The 18,237-nt window shown below is 43.0% G+C and overlaps 1 protein-coding gene across 7 annotated transcripts in view; it reads left to right on the forward strand.

The window, feature by feature from the left end:
* Window positions 1–18,237, forward strand: part of KIZ (kizuna centrosomal protein) — a 203,066-nt gene that overhangs the window by 31,654 nt on the left and 153,175 nt on the right. For 3 of the 7 annotated variants that reach the window (XM_056121686.1, XM_056121688.1, XM_056121691.1), the window contains exon 2: window positions 15,089–15,197. In XM_056121686.1, the coding sequence (XP_055977661.1) occupies window positions 15,109–15,197 (89 nt within the window). In that variant the 5' untranslated portion in view covers window positions 15,089–15,108. Of the gene's footprint in view, window positions 1–15,076; window positions 15,198–18,237 lie in introns of those variants that run through there. The other 4 variants (XM_056121685.1, XM_056121687.1, XM_056121690.1 and 1 more) reach the window with 2 other exon arrangements.

Raw genomic sequence — 18,237 nt, forward strand, 5'->3', positions numbered from 1 at the left:
GGGTTCTAGGGGTTGTATCTGGTTTAGCGCATGCAAGGCATATATCTTACCAACTACACTATCTTTCTGGCCCATTCTTTCATAATTTTGTACAGTGAAGGGCATGTTCCCTCTAGACTTTGTTTGAGGATTTTCTGTGGTCTTTGGCCTGCTTAGTTGAGTTCATGAATGATGGCAGTACTAAGGAGTTAATACGAACATGATAGCAAAAAAAAAAAAATCCACCAATAATGGAAGTAAGAAATAAAAACAATTTTCATTCACCAATAAGGTTTATTTTATTCTATTCTACATTATCGCTTTGTATAAACCTTAATTGTTCACAATGGTAACTTGCTCACTAAGTCATCTTATATTTGTTTCTTTCCCTTCTCTGTCTCACATGCCCATTTCTCATCTTCCTAAAATACCTTCCTTCCCCCAAACTGTCTTATTGCTTGATAACTGCTTTTGAGAACTGAACCCCAAAAAGATCATTTGACAAAAGACCAATCTAGTTCATGCAGAACAAGAGATAATTCATATATGTACTGGAAAGCCAAAAAAAATGTGTTACTCCATTTATTGTGGAAGGTCTGAGACCAAGCATACAATATTTCCAAGTAATGCCTGTATATGAATTAAAAACAGCTACAATATGAGACAATTGACTATATAAATTCTATATAGGGTCCATAAAATGAAACATTATATAGCTATTTAAAAAGAATTAGGCAGGATTAGTGCTTGGAAGTTTAGTTTGCATGCATCTCACCAGGGTTCAATCTCTAAAACCAAGGACGGTTCTCTTAGCCAACCAGGAATGATCCTGAGCTCAGAGCCAGGAGTAAGGCCTGAGCACTTCTGGGTGTGGCCCACAAACAAACAAAAATAATTAGCATGACCAGAGAAATAGTACACAGTGGGAAGGGCATTTGCCATGTACACCACTGATCCAGGTTCAATCCCCAGCATCCTATATGGCAAGATGCTTAACTTAGCAGAGAATACAGGAGGTAAGGGACTTGCCTTGTATGCAACCATGCCATGACTCTGTTCAAATCCCAGCATGGCATATGGTTCCTCAAGGGTCACTCCTGCTCAAAGAGACAAGAAGAGCTCCTGAGCACCACCCAGAGTGGTGTCAAAATTTAAAAAGTAACATCAACAAAATAAGATATGTTAAGCAAAAGTACAAGATACAGAAGTGTGTGGAGAAATCTAAATCTATGATTCTTAAAATGATACAATAGCTATAGATAAAGAAATATGTAGATAAACATATAGAAAGAGAGAGACAGATGGGTCAGAGAAATAGTATAGGGGTTAAGGCTCAATCACTGGCATTGCACATGGTCCCTTGAGCATTGACAGGAATGACTCCCAAGCAGAAAGCCAAGAGTAAGCTCTGAGCATAGACAGGTAAGGTTCAAAAACCGAGAAAGAAAGGAAGAAAGAAAGCAGGAGGGAAGAAAGAAAAGAAAAGAAAAGAAAAGAAAAAAGAAAAGAAAAGAAAAGAAAAGAAAAGAAAGAGGGGAAGGGAAGGGAAGGGAAGGGAAGGGAAGGGAAGGGAAGGGAAGGGAAGGGAAGGGAAGGGAAGGGAGGGAAAAAGGCAGTCAGTAAAGGAAGATAAACTGGAGAGAGAGAGAGAGAGAGAGAGAGAGAGAGAGAGAGAGAGAGAGCAGACAGGAGCACATTTCTGCATGCAGGAGCCTGGGTTTGATCCTCGGCATTCTGAGACCCCACAGCCCCAGTGGAAGTGACACTCCTACACTTCGCCTCCTGCCCCAGAACTGTGACAGAAATAGCCCCTAAGCACAGTTGGGTATGCCCCCAAAAGAAAATAATAAAAGAAGAATAGAGAGGAAGTTTGTAATGCCTTTGAAACACACCACAAAAAAATAAGAAAACAAAACTTATTGTATTTGACTGCATAAACACCAAACCTCATTTGAAATAATACAGACACAGTATTTTTAAAAAGTTTTAGGTAATAATCACAAACTCCTTTTTTTAAGTTGGCATAAAATCTGCCATGATTACGAAGTGAAATGCTGTAAATCTTAACTCTGAAATATTTCTACTTCCCAATGGAATGTTCTTTTTGTCTCCTGAAGAAAAAAAATGATGTTAGCTTACATTTATTTTGGCTAGCTCTACCAACACTGTATGGAATGCCACATTTTATCCTCTCAACAAGCCTAAGAGTAGGCACAGCTATCCACTGTCACCATTTTTACAGTCAAGGAATTTGGAGCACAGCAAAGTGATTTGTCCAAGGTCACACAACTTGTAACAGGAGGTGGTGGTTTGCCATGCTGAGGGGTACTTGAGCCAAAATTCTCAACCTCTCATTTCCCTAGGACACAATGGCAAGTGTCTGTTGGAAGAGGGAGGTTTTTCTGTGTTATGGTCACCATTCAGATGCCCCAGGAATGAATGATGCCAACATTTCTACAAGGACATACCATAAATAATTGCAGATGATGAGAAGTGGAGCATTCTCCACCTGATGCCCAGTCACCTTGTGAACATAAAGCTCTCATCATCACATTAAATGGTATTTATTACACAAAATTCTTTGGTCTCAACCTGCCTACGAGCTATAAGAGCAGGTCTCAAGTATCCCTTTGTTTCCAATCCTTGTCATCAGGAGTACCTGTTGAACCCTTATAAGAGGTGCATCCAAGAGTCAATTATAAAGACCATGAACTAATTTTTGAGCAGAATCTCAGTATTCAAAGATTATTCGCTTATGGCATCAGAACCTACAGGCTGCAGAGTTGCTGCTCATGCCTCTAGCTGGAGAACAGTCCCCGCTAGGCAAACCACCATCCTCTCTGGTAGGGAGAGGAGTTTACAGAATTTGGCATTTCAAGTCTTAATTAAGCCTTTGAGGATTCTTTTTTGCCAATAAAGGGATAATCTTGGAGCCCTCATGGAACCACAAACTCAAAGACTTCAGTGGAAATCAGAGGCATTTAAGAGCTCTGAGATGAAGTGAGGCCAAGTTATTTAAGTAGGGAATCTCTAGCTAGAGCCATCCAACTATTCTATTGGTCTCTTCCAGGGCTATTTAACTCTCATAGATCTTACACATTTTAAAGACCAACAAATTAGTAGTTGGTATTAAAAGACAAGATATGAAATAAAGTAAGGACCCTCTGGTTTTATTTTGTCTATGGGAGCTTACACAAAATTTTTGTTTAAATTTATCTATTACATTTTTGTTATTTAAAAAACATTTTGACTAATTTTTAAAAATCGAATCACCATGAGATATACAGTTACAAAGCTACTCATGATTGGGTTTCAGTCATATAATGTTTCAACACCTGTCCCTTCACATTTCCCACCACAAATGTCCTCAGTTACCCTCCTGCCATCCTCGTCCCTCACTCCCCAGCCTGTCCCTGTGGCTGGCAGACACTTTTCTTCTCTCTTTCTCTCTCTCTCTCTCTCTCTCTCTCTCTCTCTCTCTCTCTCTTCTTTCAGGCATTGTGGTTTGCAATACAGGTACTACAAGATTATCGGATATATCCCTTTTCCTACTTTCACCACTTACTCTTGTCCAGAGTGATCATTTCCAACTATTATAATCATAGCCCTTTCTCTATCAGAATGGCCCTCCAACGTCCTCACCACACCCCCATACTTGTGGCAAACTTCCAACCATCGACCAGTCCTCCTGACCCCTGTTTTTTCTTTTCTTGGATACTAGTTTCATACTATGCTTTCCCCCCCTTATATCCCACAATGAGTGAAGTGATTCTATGTCTGTCCCTCTCCTGACTAATTTTACTGAGTACAATACTCTCCACTCATGATTTATTTTTTTCTTGTGGCTGCATAGTATTCCATTGTATAAATGTACTGTAGTTTATTTGTCCAGTCATCTGTTCTCAGGCACTAGGATTGTTGTTTCCAGATTCAGGGATCACTTCTGACAGGCTTGGGGGACCATGTGGAATGCTGGAGATTGAACCTATGTTGGCTGTGTGCAAGGCAAGCAGCCTACCTGGTGTACTATCACTATAGCCCCCCAAATTTAATGTTTAAAGTCAAACAAAATTAAGTTTTCAATTAGTTTCATTAATTATATTTATTGCTCAGTTGCCCCATATGACTATAGTCTACCATATTGGACAGTGTGAGATAAAATAGTGCCATCATTAAACAAAGCCCTTTTGGACAAAATTCCTCACTCTCTCCAATCACTCTCCTCAGAAATTCTTTTTCTCAGAGTTTCAAATTTTCAGTTTTCTTGACCATCTTTATCGGTGACTTTACTCAAGTACTTTATCATCTTTATTCAAGTACTAGTCCATAGATCAGTGCCAGTCCACAGGTATAGAATAGTTGAAAAACACTAATCTGCCACCTTGGTTATAACTTCTAGTCCAAGTATGTTGAACAGGTGTTGGTCCACAGGTATAAAAAAATTGAAGAGTGCTGATATAGATGGTTACATATATCCTCATTGAGAATGTTGTGTAAGGAGATTTTGATGTATCTGGGTAGTTGTTGCAAGACACACTTATTAGTCAGGATAAATAATGACTTTCAGCATCTTAAACTATAACCACAACATTGTTGTCTCAATGTAATAAAGGTTTATTTCTTGTGTAAGGAACAGTCCCATGTTCTTTCCTATCATTCTAGGGCCTTGGACTTTTTCACTATGCCTTCTGTATCTAGCAGGGCAACTGATGAAAAAATGGGTCCAGATCAGGAAATGGTTACTTCACCTCTACTAATATTCTATTGATCAGAATGAGTGATATAGGCCCATGTAATTTCTATGGATGATTTGATAAGTTGGGGGCTCAAGCAATAGCAGGTAGGGCGTTTGTCTTGCACACAGCTGACCTGGTTCAAGCCCAGCATCCCATATGGTCCCCTGAGCCAGGAGTGATTCCTGAGTGCAAAGCTAGAGAAACCCCTTAGCATCGCTGGGTGTGACCCAAAAAGAAAAAAAAATAGGATGATAAGTTGGTCTTTCTAGTGCCAAGGGAGAAAACAAAAAAGTGGCAAATACACAATATATAACACCCTAGAAAAGCATGTAGGAAAAATATGTTCTATGTTAATGAATATTATTTCACAAATAAAAAACCAAATAAATATTAAAACCCTCTGCATCAGTTTATGTGTTACACATATTATACAAGGAAATTGAAATTATCAGTGGCTATCAGATGATGAGTTTCAAGATATAGGAAATGGGTTTTTAAAAAGAATGGACTTTGGGGGCTACGGTGTCACCAGCAGGTCAATCTGTACCTGTGAGGTGAGTGCCTCAGCAGCCTGGTGGCGCCTTCAGACTTCCAGAGACCCCAAAATTGCTGCTGTGCCTTTGGCCAGACCCCAAAAACTTGGGGCAAAGTTTACCAAGAAAGTAAACAGCCAAAAGTTAGGTATGTGGGAAACACACCCACAATCCACCTCCGGCTCAGCTATATAATTGGAGGCATGGCCTCTCTGGTTCCTGATTGAACTGCTTAATGGCCATGATGCCAGAGACTCAGAAACAAATCTCGAAACCCAGTGGCTTTTGGCAGAAATGCGTCCGGTCCCTGCAGTAGGTTACCAGTGCTGGGCCAACCCAAGTGGGAATAGGTTTCGTACCTTGGCCTGTTCTCCCTGGAGACCTGGTGGCTGCCATCCTCCAGAGGCCACTAGACAATCAGGTTTGGGCCCCCAGTGACAAGACACGCAGGTCCTCACGGGATGGGGGTGGAGCCGGTCCTGTCCTTCCCACCCCAACGAGACCCCAAGTCATCGCCCACGAATGGCCTCTCTGGCTCCTGATCAAGCTGCTTGATGGCCATGATCCCAGAGACTCAGAAACAAATCTCGAAACCCAGTGGCTTTTGGCAGAAATGCATCCAGATCCCACAGTAGGTTACTGTCACCAGGCCACCCCAGCGGGGAAAGGGTGTTGTCACTCCGCCTGCTCCCCCTTGGCGGCTTGGTGGCTGTCATCCTCCAGAGGCCATTGGACAGTCAGGCTTGGGCCCGCAGTGACGAGACTTGTTGGGCCTCACGGGATGGGGGTGGAGCCGGTCCTGTCCTCCACACCCCAACAAGCCCCCAAGTCATCGCCCACAAATGGCCTCTCTGGCTCCTGATCAAGCTGCTCAATGGCCATGATCCTAGAGACTCAGGAGCAAATCTCAACACCCAGTGGCTTTTGGCAGAAATTCCTTCAGATTTAAGTGTTAAAATTTCGGAATTTCAAAATCACATGGCCCTACGGCAGCCATGCGACATCATATGTTATTCATAACCAGCAATAGAACACAAATTGTCTATATGTGTTCAGAAACAAATAGACTTTTCAGCAGATCTGAGTGTTGGGGTAAAATCTCAAATAATAACGGTGGATCTGGTGTCAAAATATTGAATGTGATCAAAGTAGAATAAGAGTAATGTGGAAATCATCTGCCCCACAGGTAGGGGGAGGGTTTGGGGATGGGGGTATACCGGGGTTGTTGGGGGTGGAGAATGGGCACTGGTGAAGGTACGGGTGTTTCATTGTATGATAGAGACTTAGACCCAAAAGCTTTGTAACTGCTCTCACGGTGATTCAATAAATAAAATTATAAAAAATGAAAAAAAATAAAAAGAATGAACTTTAAAAAGAATGGAACTATTCACTGGTGAATCATGAACAATACCGTAATGTAATCTTGGAATAGTTTTTTAAACTTGTAGGGCCCTCACAAGAGTGTTGCAGGGTTTAAATGAGGTATAAATGCTTACATTGATGTAAGTACTCAGTGGTAATAGGGTTCACATACACATAAATATATGACAATACCACCTTTCCTCATCTGCTTTTGAGTAATTTCTATTAACAAATCACAGTTTCTAATAGTATGTTACAACATCTAATTTTTCTGTGTAATTATCACAAAATAAAGTGCTTTCCAATTTTCATATGTTAAAGGCTGAACTGTCTGCTAGTGCCATTCCCTCCCTCCTCCCATGCCCCATTCATATATTGAAGTCCTAACTTCCAGCATCTTAAACTATGACCTTATCTGAAAATAAGGTCACTGCATATGTAAATAATTAAGATGAGGGGCTTGGGGTGATAGTACAGTGGTTAGGGTACTTCTTTACATGCAGCTGACCTGGGTTTGATCCCCAGTGCCTCATATGGTCCCCCAAGCACTACCAGGAGTGATCCCTAAGAGCAGTGCCAGGAGTAAGTCCTGAGCACTGTTGAGTGTGGCCATCAAACCAACAATAATAATGATAATAATAATGAAGTCATTTGGAGAGAGGTGGTCCCTAATCCAATATTTCCTTGTAAAGGGGGAAATTTGAGGTTACATGAGAATGCCATGTGAAGACAAAGGCAGATATTGGAGTGATGCATCTGTAAACCAAAAACTGTCAAAGATCACTGCAAATCACCAGAATCCAGGGTAATGGAAGGGAATGGATTCTCCTTCATAGCGTTCTGGAGGAGACTACTGTATCATGTATGCATCGTTTACAGAATTCTGCCCATTAGACCTGTGACAGAAAAAATACACTTCTGTTGATCCAGTCACCCAGGGTGTGGCACTTTAAGATGACAGCCCTGGTAAATATCCAAATACATATTCACCAAGATATACAGGACTTCATTAATAGATCATACAGTGTTTATTTTTTAAAACATAAAATTTTATAACTGGACAAGGAAATGCAATGCAAAGGAAATGCAAGGAAATGCAAGGAAATGCAAAGGGGGTTGCCTAGACCACACTTGGTCTTGGTATTGGGAGAAGAACAGGAAAGGAAAGAAACCAAGCTGGCAGGAGGGAGAATAGATAGACAGGAAGCACTGAGGGGTCGGGGTCAAAGGGATTCAGGTAGATCGGCAGAGCAAAGGATGATCTAGCTAAATATTCAGGCCACAGAGTCAACAACACTGAAATCATAAGACCCAAATTTTAACAACCAAACTTATAAACATGCCTTCAAAATGTAGGCTGAGGATGAGGGATGAGCCCGGGAAACCAGTAGAGGAAAGCCGACACTAATGGTGGGATGGGTACTGGAACACTCTGCCTAAAACTCAACTATGAGTAACTTTTCAACTCATGGTGTTTTTATCTTAAAAAAAATATATCCATAAAATTATAAATTTAGCATATTTCCAATATTAATCTTCCATTTATCAATTTAATTGCTTTTAAGTTAGAAAGAGAACAATTCTATGTGACTCTCCCTAGGATCCATATATTGAGATAAAATGCTTTGTTTGCTTCACATGCTTAGAAACCTATATGTGAATTTAGAATAATTAATATTACATAGATAATCAGTTGTGTGATTTTGGCCAAAAAACAATGGAGTGTGACCAGTTTCCCTCTAATTTCTAGCTAAGACATTTTGTGGTTTTTTAAACAACTCCCTAATTTAGGCACACTGGATACCTGCGATCCAGGTAAGATAAAAGCATAGCTAGTTACAGAACTTACTCTGCTAATATAAATGTATTTAAGAACAATTAAAAAAAGAATTTAGCAAATTAAATATTCAAACAGAAATAACTGTACTTATTAAGTCTTTTACCATTTAGAATGCATAATTTTAGTATAAATAGTCTAGAAATATTCGTTTCATTTGCTACGTTTTATTGTTCATAAAAGGGGTCCTGCATCTAGAGTTGTCACATGTCATTAATAAATCAACCACAGAATGCAAATTATACTTATTTTGAATTACCTAGTCACTGTTAAATAGTTTTTAATTTTAGACTCCCCTTAAAAGGTCTAATAGAAATTTTGTTTTGAAATGACTACCTCGTCTGCTTAGCATGAATATTTGCTGAAAACAAATAATTGCATTAATCATTTGGGTGATTTTATTTCTCTTACAAAGTTAATTGTAAGAATAGAGAAATAGTATAACAGGTAATATGCCTTACATGCAGCTGAGCCAGGTCCAATCCCTGACACAACATATAGGTCCTCGAGTGCTACCAGGAGTGATTCTTGAGCACAGAACCAGGAGTAAGACCAAGTATTGCCTGGTATGGTCCTAAAACAAAAAAAAAACAAATGAATCTGTATAAAGGTAAATAAAATATTCTAAAAACATGCATTATCTTGCTAGGTTCATAGTAAAATGTTTGTGCTCAAATCAATAAGTAAAAATCCTTTTTACTTATTGTGAATAAATGTGGTACAAAAATCCGATGCAACATCTGGCAAAAGTATTATCAGTATTGCCTCTAGACCCTACGCAAGAGGGTTCTTGTCCTGTCCATATTAAAAAGTGATGGGTGAGGTCAGAGAGATGATACAGGTGTTAAGACACTTGCCTATCCCTGTTCTATCCCTGGCATATCCAAAGGATACTGTATGTTACTGTTACATTTTTTATATTTTTATTTTAGGGGCCAGCATTATAGTATAGCAGGTAGGGTGTTTGCCTTGCACATGCTCAACCCAGGTTTGATCCCCAGCATCCCATATGGTCCCCCAGCAGTGCCAGGAGTTATTCCTGAGTGCAGAGCCAGGAGTAACCCCTGAGCATCGCAGGGTAGCACTGTAGCTCTGTCCTCCCATTGTTCATCAATTTTCTCAAGCGGGCACCAGTAATGTCTCCATTGGGAGACTTGTTGTTCCTGTTTTTGGCTATTGAATATGTCACGGGGAGCTTGCCAGGCTTTGCCGAGCAGGCAGAATACTCTCGGTAGCGTGCCGGGCTCTCCAAGAGGGGTGGAGGAATCGAACCCAGGTCAGCCATGTCCAAGGCAAATGCCCTACCTGCCATGCTATCCCTCCGGCCCAAGCATCGCAGGTTATGACCCAAAAAGCCAATAAATAAATAAAAATAAAAATATATTTTGATTTAAAAATTCTAATTAAGTAACGTTTAACAACATTTCCTTTAACTGATCAAGAATTAAAACTTATTCAAGAATTGAAACTTCAGCAAGAATTAAATTTTTAATTGAATGGTGAATTTGGATCCAGAGGCATCTCTGTGGCATGTTACTCTTTTCCTCTTCTGAGGTTTATTTGTGAGTCTCTGGGTCAAGACCACTTTAAATGGCACCAGAGGCAGTTCATGTGCCTGACTGCCAACTATTGGAAGTGCAGAGAGATGGGAAGGTCACCCATTCCTGGCTCCTAGTGAGCCTGGAGATTTCAGTTACAAGTTCCACAGAGCTGGGTTTTTCAGCAGATTCTTTCACAGATGAGGCTCACCCAAACCTGTGGAGATCAGCCATGAGCATGGCAGCAATTGAGTTCTGGAGGTTTTCTGAAGCTGGAGCTTTTTTTGGGGGGTGGGGGGTAGGACCCACCCAACCCTCCAGATTGCCCCGGATGAGACAGTCTGGTGTAGGACCCCATAAGTTTGTACTATTTTTCTACAATAATTTACAATTTTCTATTACTTTGTGATCCATGAGACTTACAGATGATCAATTTAGTAATTTAAGTCACACCTTGTACATAATTAAGCAAAACTAACGATAGAAAACAAATCAAAAGTCATGAAGAATAAGAGACTAAAGAAACTGTAGTTTTGGGGACTAGAGAGATAGTACAGTGGAAAGAGCATTTGCCTTGCATGTATCCAACCCAGGTTCAATTCCCAGCATACTATATGATCCCCAAGTACTTCCAAGGGTAATTCCTCAGTGCAGTCAGGTGAAACCCCTGAATATCACTGGGTGTGATCCCAAAACCAAAGAGAGAGAGAGAGAGAGAGAGAGAGAGAGAGAGAGAGAGAGAGAAACTAGCTTTCTCTCCCCCTAAGTTAGTGAAAGAGGTGGTGATTTAAAATTGGTGCTTGAGGCCAGAGCAATAGTACTGTGGGTAGGGTACTTGCCTTGCATGCAGCTCACCCAGCTTCAATCCCTGGCATCCCATATGGTCTTCTGAGTTTGACAGTACTGACCCCTAAGCACAGAGCCAGGAATAAGTCCTGAGTACCACTGGGTGTGGCCCCCAAACAAAACATACAAAAAAACCCTCAAAAAAACAAATAAACAAAAAAAAAACAGTGCTTGAGGGATTGGAGAGACAGTACAACAGGTTAAGACGTTGACATTTGCCTTGCAAGTGACTGAGATGGGTTCAATTTCTGGCACTACATGTGAAATGTGATTTTCTGAGTAATGCCAGGAGTGATCGCTGAGCATAGAACCAAGAGTAAGCCCTAAGTACTGTTGGGTTTGTTCTCCCCTTTGTTCTCTCCTTTCACCAAAAAAGGAAAAAAAGAAAAAACTCTGGTATTGGGAGACAGGAGATAGACAGATAGATTGCCTGCCTTAAAAGCATGAAGTTGCACTGGTCTGCGTCTCTTTCAGTGCCTGGGAGAATACTGCACAAAGACTCCCCAACCTCCACAAAGATGAAGACAATTATCAGGACCTGCCATCTTGTGATGCCCACAGGTTAAAAACAGCTTGACCCCAGTGTACTGAGAGGAGAAGGATAGAGAAGAACAGAAATTGGGGGACAGGGAGCGGGAGAGAAGAAAAGAATTGTAATTGGGTGAACAGGCATCAGAGTGTCAGTTAAACTGGTGATATGGGTGAGTGGGATAGCCATATATCCAAAATACAGACTTAACAACTGAGAACATGAACAACCTAGGCTGAACCACTGAAACTTTGTAATGTGCCTGTCAAGTTGTCAGGCAGGGATGGGGCAGTGATGGGAGAGAATATGGGAACACTGGTGGTGGAATTGGTGTTAAAATATCATAAGCCCCCAAATCAACTATCAATAACTTTTAAATCACAGTTCTTTAATTTAAAAAATTTTAGGAAGGTAAAAACAAACAAAAAACAGCACAGTTGCTAATACTGCAGTTCATTGTCTCCCTCCTTCATATCCCACGAAGAATATATTGGACTCTTGTCCTGAAACTCACTCTGGAGTGGTTTGGCTGTCCCCAATTACATTTTGCTAACTTAATTCTAACTCCAGGCTGGACTGATAGCACAGCGGTATTTGCCTTGCACGCAGCCAACATGGCCGACCCGAGTTCGATTCCTCGCCCCTCTCGGAGAGCCTGGCAAGCTACCGAGAGTATCTCGCCCGCACGGCAGAGCCTGGCAAGCTCACCGTGATGTACTCGATATGCCAAACACAGTAACAACAAGTTTCATGATAGAGACGTTACTGGGCCCGCTCGAGCAAATCCATGAACAACGGGAGAACTGTGACTGTGACTGTGAATTCTAACTCCAATCATTTATTTCCACAAAAAGGCACAAGTGACCATGGATGTAAGAAATCACAGAATCCTAAACAATAGCCAGAGTAGAGTCAGGGCCAATGACACTGAAACTCATTCTGGAATTCTCACAATGGAACTCTCAACAAGATTTGTTGGTATAGCTTCAATAGGGAAGGAAGAGAGCAACACTCAGCTGGCTCCCCAAAGAGCTCTCTGGTAGTGGGTAAGCAAGTGGTGAATTAGAAGACTCAATCCCATCCTGCAGCAGACAAGTAGACATTGTAGGAAAGGAGCACAGAACATTGACACTACTAGTGAGAGAAGATAGTAGTTCAGAAGATTCAATAGTACTAAAACTAACCTGTTCTATAACTTCTCAGGAAAGGAGTTAGAGATAACATGCTGAGTTTTTTTTTTTTAATTTATTTATTGAATCACCGTGGGACAAGTTACAAAGCGTTCAGATTTAAGTCTCAGTCATACAATGATCAAACACCCCTCCCCTCACCAGTAATTATTTGTCATCACCAAGAACCCAAATATACACCCCCCTCCCACCCCTCTCGATGCCTGTGAGGCAGATGATTTCCACTTAACTCTCTCTCTACTTTGAATACATTCATTATTTCAACAAAAGATGCACCATTATTGTTTGGAATTTCCCCCCAACAATCAGAACTGCTGAAAAGGCATTGTGAAATAATTCGTTTTCTATTGCTGGTTATGAAAATCATGTGATGTCGTACTGCTGTGATAGTGGCCATGTGATTTTGGATTTCTGATACTTTATTAAGTCTGGAGGGATTTCTGCCAAGAGCTAGATAATTATGAGATTGGTTTCTGTGTGTCTGGTGCCATGGCCATGCCGGAGAGCCGCTCATGAGGGGCAACTCATGGCCTTGGTTGGGCGTGAAGGACGAGCCGGTTCCTCCCCTCTTCCCATGAGGCTGCGGCTGCAATTGCCTCATCACTGCTGGCTCATACCTGGCTTTCCAATAAGCTCTGAGGCAGTGGTCAGGGGGCGAGGTGGGGTGGGGTGGGCGGGGGGGGGGGGTGTGTGTGTGTGAGGGGGTGGAGGGGAAGGCGGAAGAGACACCCTCTGGGGGGGGGGGGCATGGCACCAGAGTTTAACGCATAGTCCATTCACATTTCTGCCACAAGCTGCTGGGCTCCGGATTAGTTCCATGTGCCTCTGGTGCCATGGCCGAGCCCGAGAGCCGCTCATGGAGGATTTTTAATGAGCTTAAAGAAACAGTGGTGTAAGCACACAAAAAGCACGAGGCCAGAAATGACAAAACTACAATCAGAAGTGACACAACTGAAAAGTTCAGAAGGTGAACTAAAAACTCAATGGAAAGCCTTGGCAACAGAGTACTAAGAGCTGAGGATAACAACAGTGAGTTTCAAGATGAGATATAAAAAACCTCTAGAAAATAACAGAAGATATAGAAAGTTCTCAAAATAAATGCACAGCAAATGAGAGACTATGGAATGACTTCAAGAGGAAAAAAAGACTTGTCAAAATTCCTGAGGAGTAGGAAAGTAATCCCAATAAAGAATCATTAATTAAAGAAGTCCTGGCAGAGAAGTTTCTAGTGAGTGCGTTCATCCAGACTCTTGAGGTCCAAAGTGTTCCAGCCAAAAGATACCCAAATAAAACTATGCTAAGACACATCATAACCAAAATGATGAAAGCAAAGGAAAGAGAAAATATTGAAAGCAGCAAAATCAAGAAGGAAGTTACATAGTAAGAATCTTCCTTAAGATTCATGGTAGAATTATAAGGGTGGATTTAAAGAGTGTCATGTTGAGTGAAGTTAGTCAGGGGAAGGACAAACCTCCCAACATGTGGCACTGAATACAGCACTCACTAATTGTGCATATGGTTGCCCACTACTAACTAGATTAAGAAAGTGTGTTTACTCCTAGCTTGGTAAGGGATTTTACACTTTTTAATAATGAATTAAAACAACCATTTACTTTGGAGTTTGATCCTCACCACCTTCCACATGCCTGGTACATCCATATATGACTGGCACTTGGGATCCTTTGTGCCACACCAACTGCACATCCCCAAGTGCACACCACCAAACAGTGGTGTGTGTGTGTGTGAGTGTGTGTGTATGTGTGTATATGTGCCCTATAATAGCGTCTCTATTTTTATCAGTGAAGAACATTAGGTTTCAAGGGGATGATTCGCAGATCACACAGCAGGGAGAAGAGGGGAATTTGAGTTCAGGCAATTTCACCCTGAAGTCTCCGCTAAAGGACTCAACAGGGCTTGTGTCTACCAAATTATGCTTGCATAAATGCTCCAGAAGAAACTAGTTTGCAACTTTCCCTTATTCACCAACCAGTAATGCGACCTGCAGCGTTAACTACATCCTTAAGTCAGCGAGAATGTCAAGGGATTTCTCAACTCTCAGAGCACAGTTCAGTTAATTTCAAGTTCGGTCTGTTTTGAGGAGGTGCTTTGCTTTTAAGTGAGGGTAGATAAATAAGCTAAACACGGAAACTGCAGGGAAAAAAAAGAAAGGAGAGGTGGCGGGAGGAGTGGACAGCGTCTGCTTTATAAAAGTAAGCATTTGGAGGCCGAGTCCGACTCAGCCCGGAGGGCGGGGCAGCTCGCCGGTCGCACTGCGGGAGACTCCCCGGGGAGCGAGCGGCAGCACCCGCAGGCTAGGAGCCGGCGGGAGTCGCGTCCCTGGGCACGCCCCCTCCGTGGAGCTCCGCCCCAAGTGCGGCCGCCCGGATTCCGGCCTCCCCATTGGCGGCGCGCCGCTCTGCCCCGCCTCCGCGCGGCCCCGCCCCCGAGCGGCCACCGCGCGGTGTTTACCCGCGGTGCATGGCGGGAAGGGCGCCGGCGCCGGGCGTCCTGGTAGCTGGAGCTGGCGGGCGTCGCGCGGCGGCGGCGGCGGCGGCGGCATGGGCCCGGCCTCGGTGCCGTCCGCGCCCCTGGCGAGCCCCGAGTACTACGAGAAGCTGGGTCGCCTGCAGCACGGGCTGAGGGACAGGTACGGCCCGTCCCGGCGTGGGGGGGCGGGCCGCCTGGCCGGGCCTAAGCCCCTCGCGCCCCCGGCCAGGCTCCCGCAGGCACCGGAGGACTGACCGCTTCTCCCGGGGGTCGCCGCCGATTGGAGATTCGGCTGGGGGATGGGGATGGGGCTGCGTCCCCGAGTCTGCCCAGGAGTCCCAGTGGGCGTTCTCCGCCGGTCACTCGGGAACCGCGGCCCGCGCCCCGCCCCGCCTCTCCTCACGCTGCGGGGCCTGACGGGCTGGGGTGTGAGAGCGCGGGAGCGAGCCCGGGGCCTGACTGGCTGGGGCGTGAGAGCGCGCGGGAGCGCGAGCCCCGGGTCCGACGGGCTGGGGGCGTGCGGGAGCGCGCGGGAGAGCGCCCGGGGTCTGACGGGCTGGGGCGTGAGAGCGCGCGGGAGCGAGCCCCGGTCTGACGGGCTGGGGGCGTGCGGGAGCGCGAGGGCGCGTAGCTCCCCGAACCCAGATTCACGCGGGAGTCTGAGGGGACCCGGTTCTCGGGCGGAGGTGGAGTTGGCAGCTCCCAAAGGACTCGCAGTGCTAGATGAAGATGAGAGCCATGTTTGGAAGCAGCTGTAAGAGCACATAGAGAATCCGACAAAGCAGTTTCCTATGACCACGTAAAAGATTGTCGGAATGTTATTTCGCGAATAAACTGGAGCTGGAAATAGTACTCTTGGACAGAGAACTTGATTTTTTTAATCTCTTGATTCAAAGTCTGTCAGTGTTAAAAGTTACATATAAAGTCTTTTCAGTGGAGAGCTGTGTGACATTCTAAACTATTTAACAACAGTAATTACGGTAAAGGCTGTAGTGGTTTTGAAAAGCAATGATTTTCATAGTAATGTAGATCGCGACATTGAACTCTAGTCAGGTATTTAGAAAGCCTATAAAACTTGCCTAATTGTCCTCATTACATTGCACGAAATCTTTGTTCCTTTTTCATATCTTACTGTCTTTTCACATACTAACTCACTCACCTACCCCAGTGACCTCCTCATCTTAAACAAAGCTCTCGCTTCAGTGCCTTCCCTCCTCCAAATATTTAATAGCCAATTCCCTGATTTATGTAACCGTAGTACTTTTTTTTGGCTCTTCTAGATAGTGGGTTAAATAACTTACTCTCTGCCTTGACTGAGAATTACAATAGGATAGGAACCATATCTCATGGTATCGTTAACTCCTAATCCTTTACCTCACAAGTTTAAAGACTCATGTATGTATGTTGAATGAACAAAAGACATCCCAAGTCAGCCAGCTGGTGTCCAGGAGTTACGAATGTCTGTATAGAAAACACTGTAGACATTCATTGTCACTGAATAATGACCAATTTTCAGTCAACTAGGAAAACTGATTATTTTAAAGAGAAAATTAAATGTCTGCACGTACCTGTTATTAAAAGGCAAGATGCTGCTTTTCACATATTTTGAAGCTTTTGAAAATGAAAGTTTCTTTATCTGTATCTGTTAGCCCATGGTGTAATTCTTTTGTTTTGTTTTATTGTGTTTTGGGAGCCACCCCTGTTGGTGCTTCTGGGCCTGACAGGCCTTGGAGGATTGGCCAAGAATTGAGCTGGGTTGGCCACATGCCAGGCAAGTGCTCTACCCTCTGTACTCTCTCCAGAGCATCTCCTCCCACCATAGTATCAACTTAAAACTGTTAAATGTTTCAAATACTATTCCTTAAGAACTTAAAATCAACAGTCTTGCTTCCTGTACCTGGAACACCTGGCTGTTTATGATAGGTATGCAGTAGTTACTAACTTGCTTTATGCTTAACTCTTAAGGCTTTAACTAGTAAGATAGGAAAGGCTGTTGAAATTATATAAGGATAGTACGGCATTTAGAAGTTTGATTTTTAAGTCAGTAAAAACTTGTAGCTGTGTGTATTCACTTTTCATTTCAAGAGTCTGTAACTTTAATGTGCAGTGACTACAGAGGCAGTTAAGTTTGGATATAGAGAATAGTGTAACAGGAACACAAAAACACAGGTTCCAGCTCAGGAGCAGTTGTGTGACCTTGTATACAGTGTTTAACTTCTCTGAAACCTAGTTCTCCACCAGAAATGAGGGCATTGATTATTTATTATTATTGTTGTTGTTTTGGCTTTGGGGGTCACACCTTCTCAGGGGAACTTATGCAGTGCCAGGGATTGAATTTAGGTTGGCCATATGCCAGGCAAGCGCCTTACGTGCTGTACGACTGTACTACCCCTCTGGTCTAGTATTATGTAAAATGAGGACACAGATTCTCTCCTACAGCCTCCATTCCCCTGCTGCCCCTGTCCCCGGAGCTCAAGGTAAAAAAGTTCAAAGCTGCACTTCTGCAAAGTGACAAATAATGAGTATCTGCATCCTGTTTCAGTGTTTGGATATACTTGTTTTTATGTTTTATTTCTTAACCAATCCCAATGACTGCTAGGTCATTGTTTCCTAATTGTTTCCTAATTGCAGTCTTTTGTGGGGTAGGAAGCAGTCTCTCTAGCAGCACCCAAAGCCATTCCCAGAGATATTTGCGCCTTGCCCAGGACTGCTTCTGCCTAACTGTATTGGGGATCAGTGGGGCCACTGTACTGGTGCTGAGGGACCATAAGAGTGCCAGAAACTGAACTGGGTCTTCGCCTTCCTGGCATGTACTCTAGCTTTTGGAATGATCTCCCAGCCCTTGAAGTAAAAGATTGGTGCCCTGGTAGTACAGTAGATTTACCAGTTCAAAAATTTCCAGGGAGTAGAAGATAAACAAAATACATCTTTTTCAGCCTTCTTAAAGGAGTGTCATTCTAATGATAGTTGAACTAATAATTGTTTACCTTTGTAACTGGTATTTTTCTAATCCAAAATATCTTGGTTGGAGTAGCAGATAGTTGTAATCTCTCTCTCTCTCTCTCTCTCTCTCTCTCTCTCTCTCTCTCTCTCTTAAAAATTTTGGATATACCCAGTGATGCACAGGGATTAGTCCTGGCTCTGCACTTCGGAATTACTGGGGTGGTGCTCAGGAATTACTCCATATAGGATGCCAGGAA

Source organism: Sorex fumeus, unplaced genomic scaffold (genome assembly GCF_029834395.1).
Source record: "Sorex fumeus unplaced genomic scaffold, SorFum_2.1 ptg000044l, whole genome shotgun sequence".
Lineage (NCBI taxonomy): Eukaryota > Metazoa > Chordata > Mammalia > Eulipotyphla > Soricidae > Sorex > Sorex fumeus.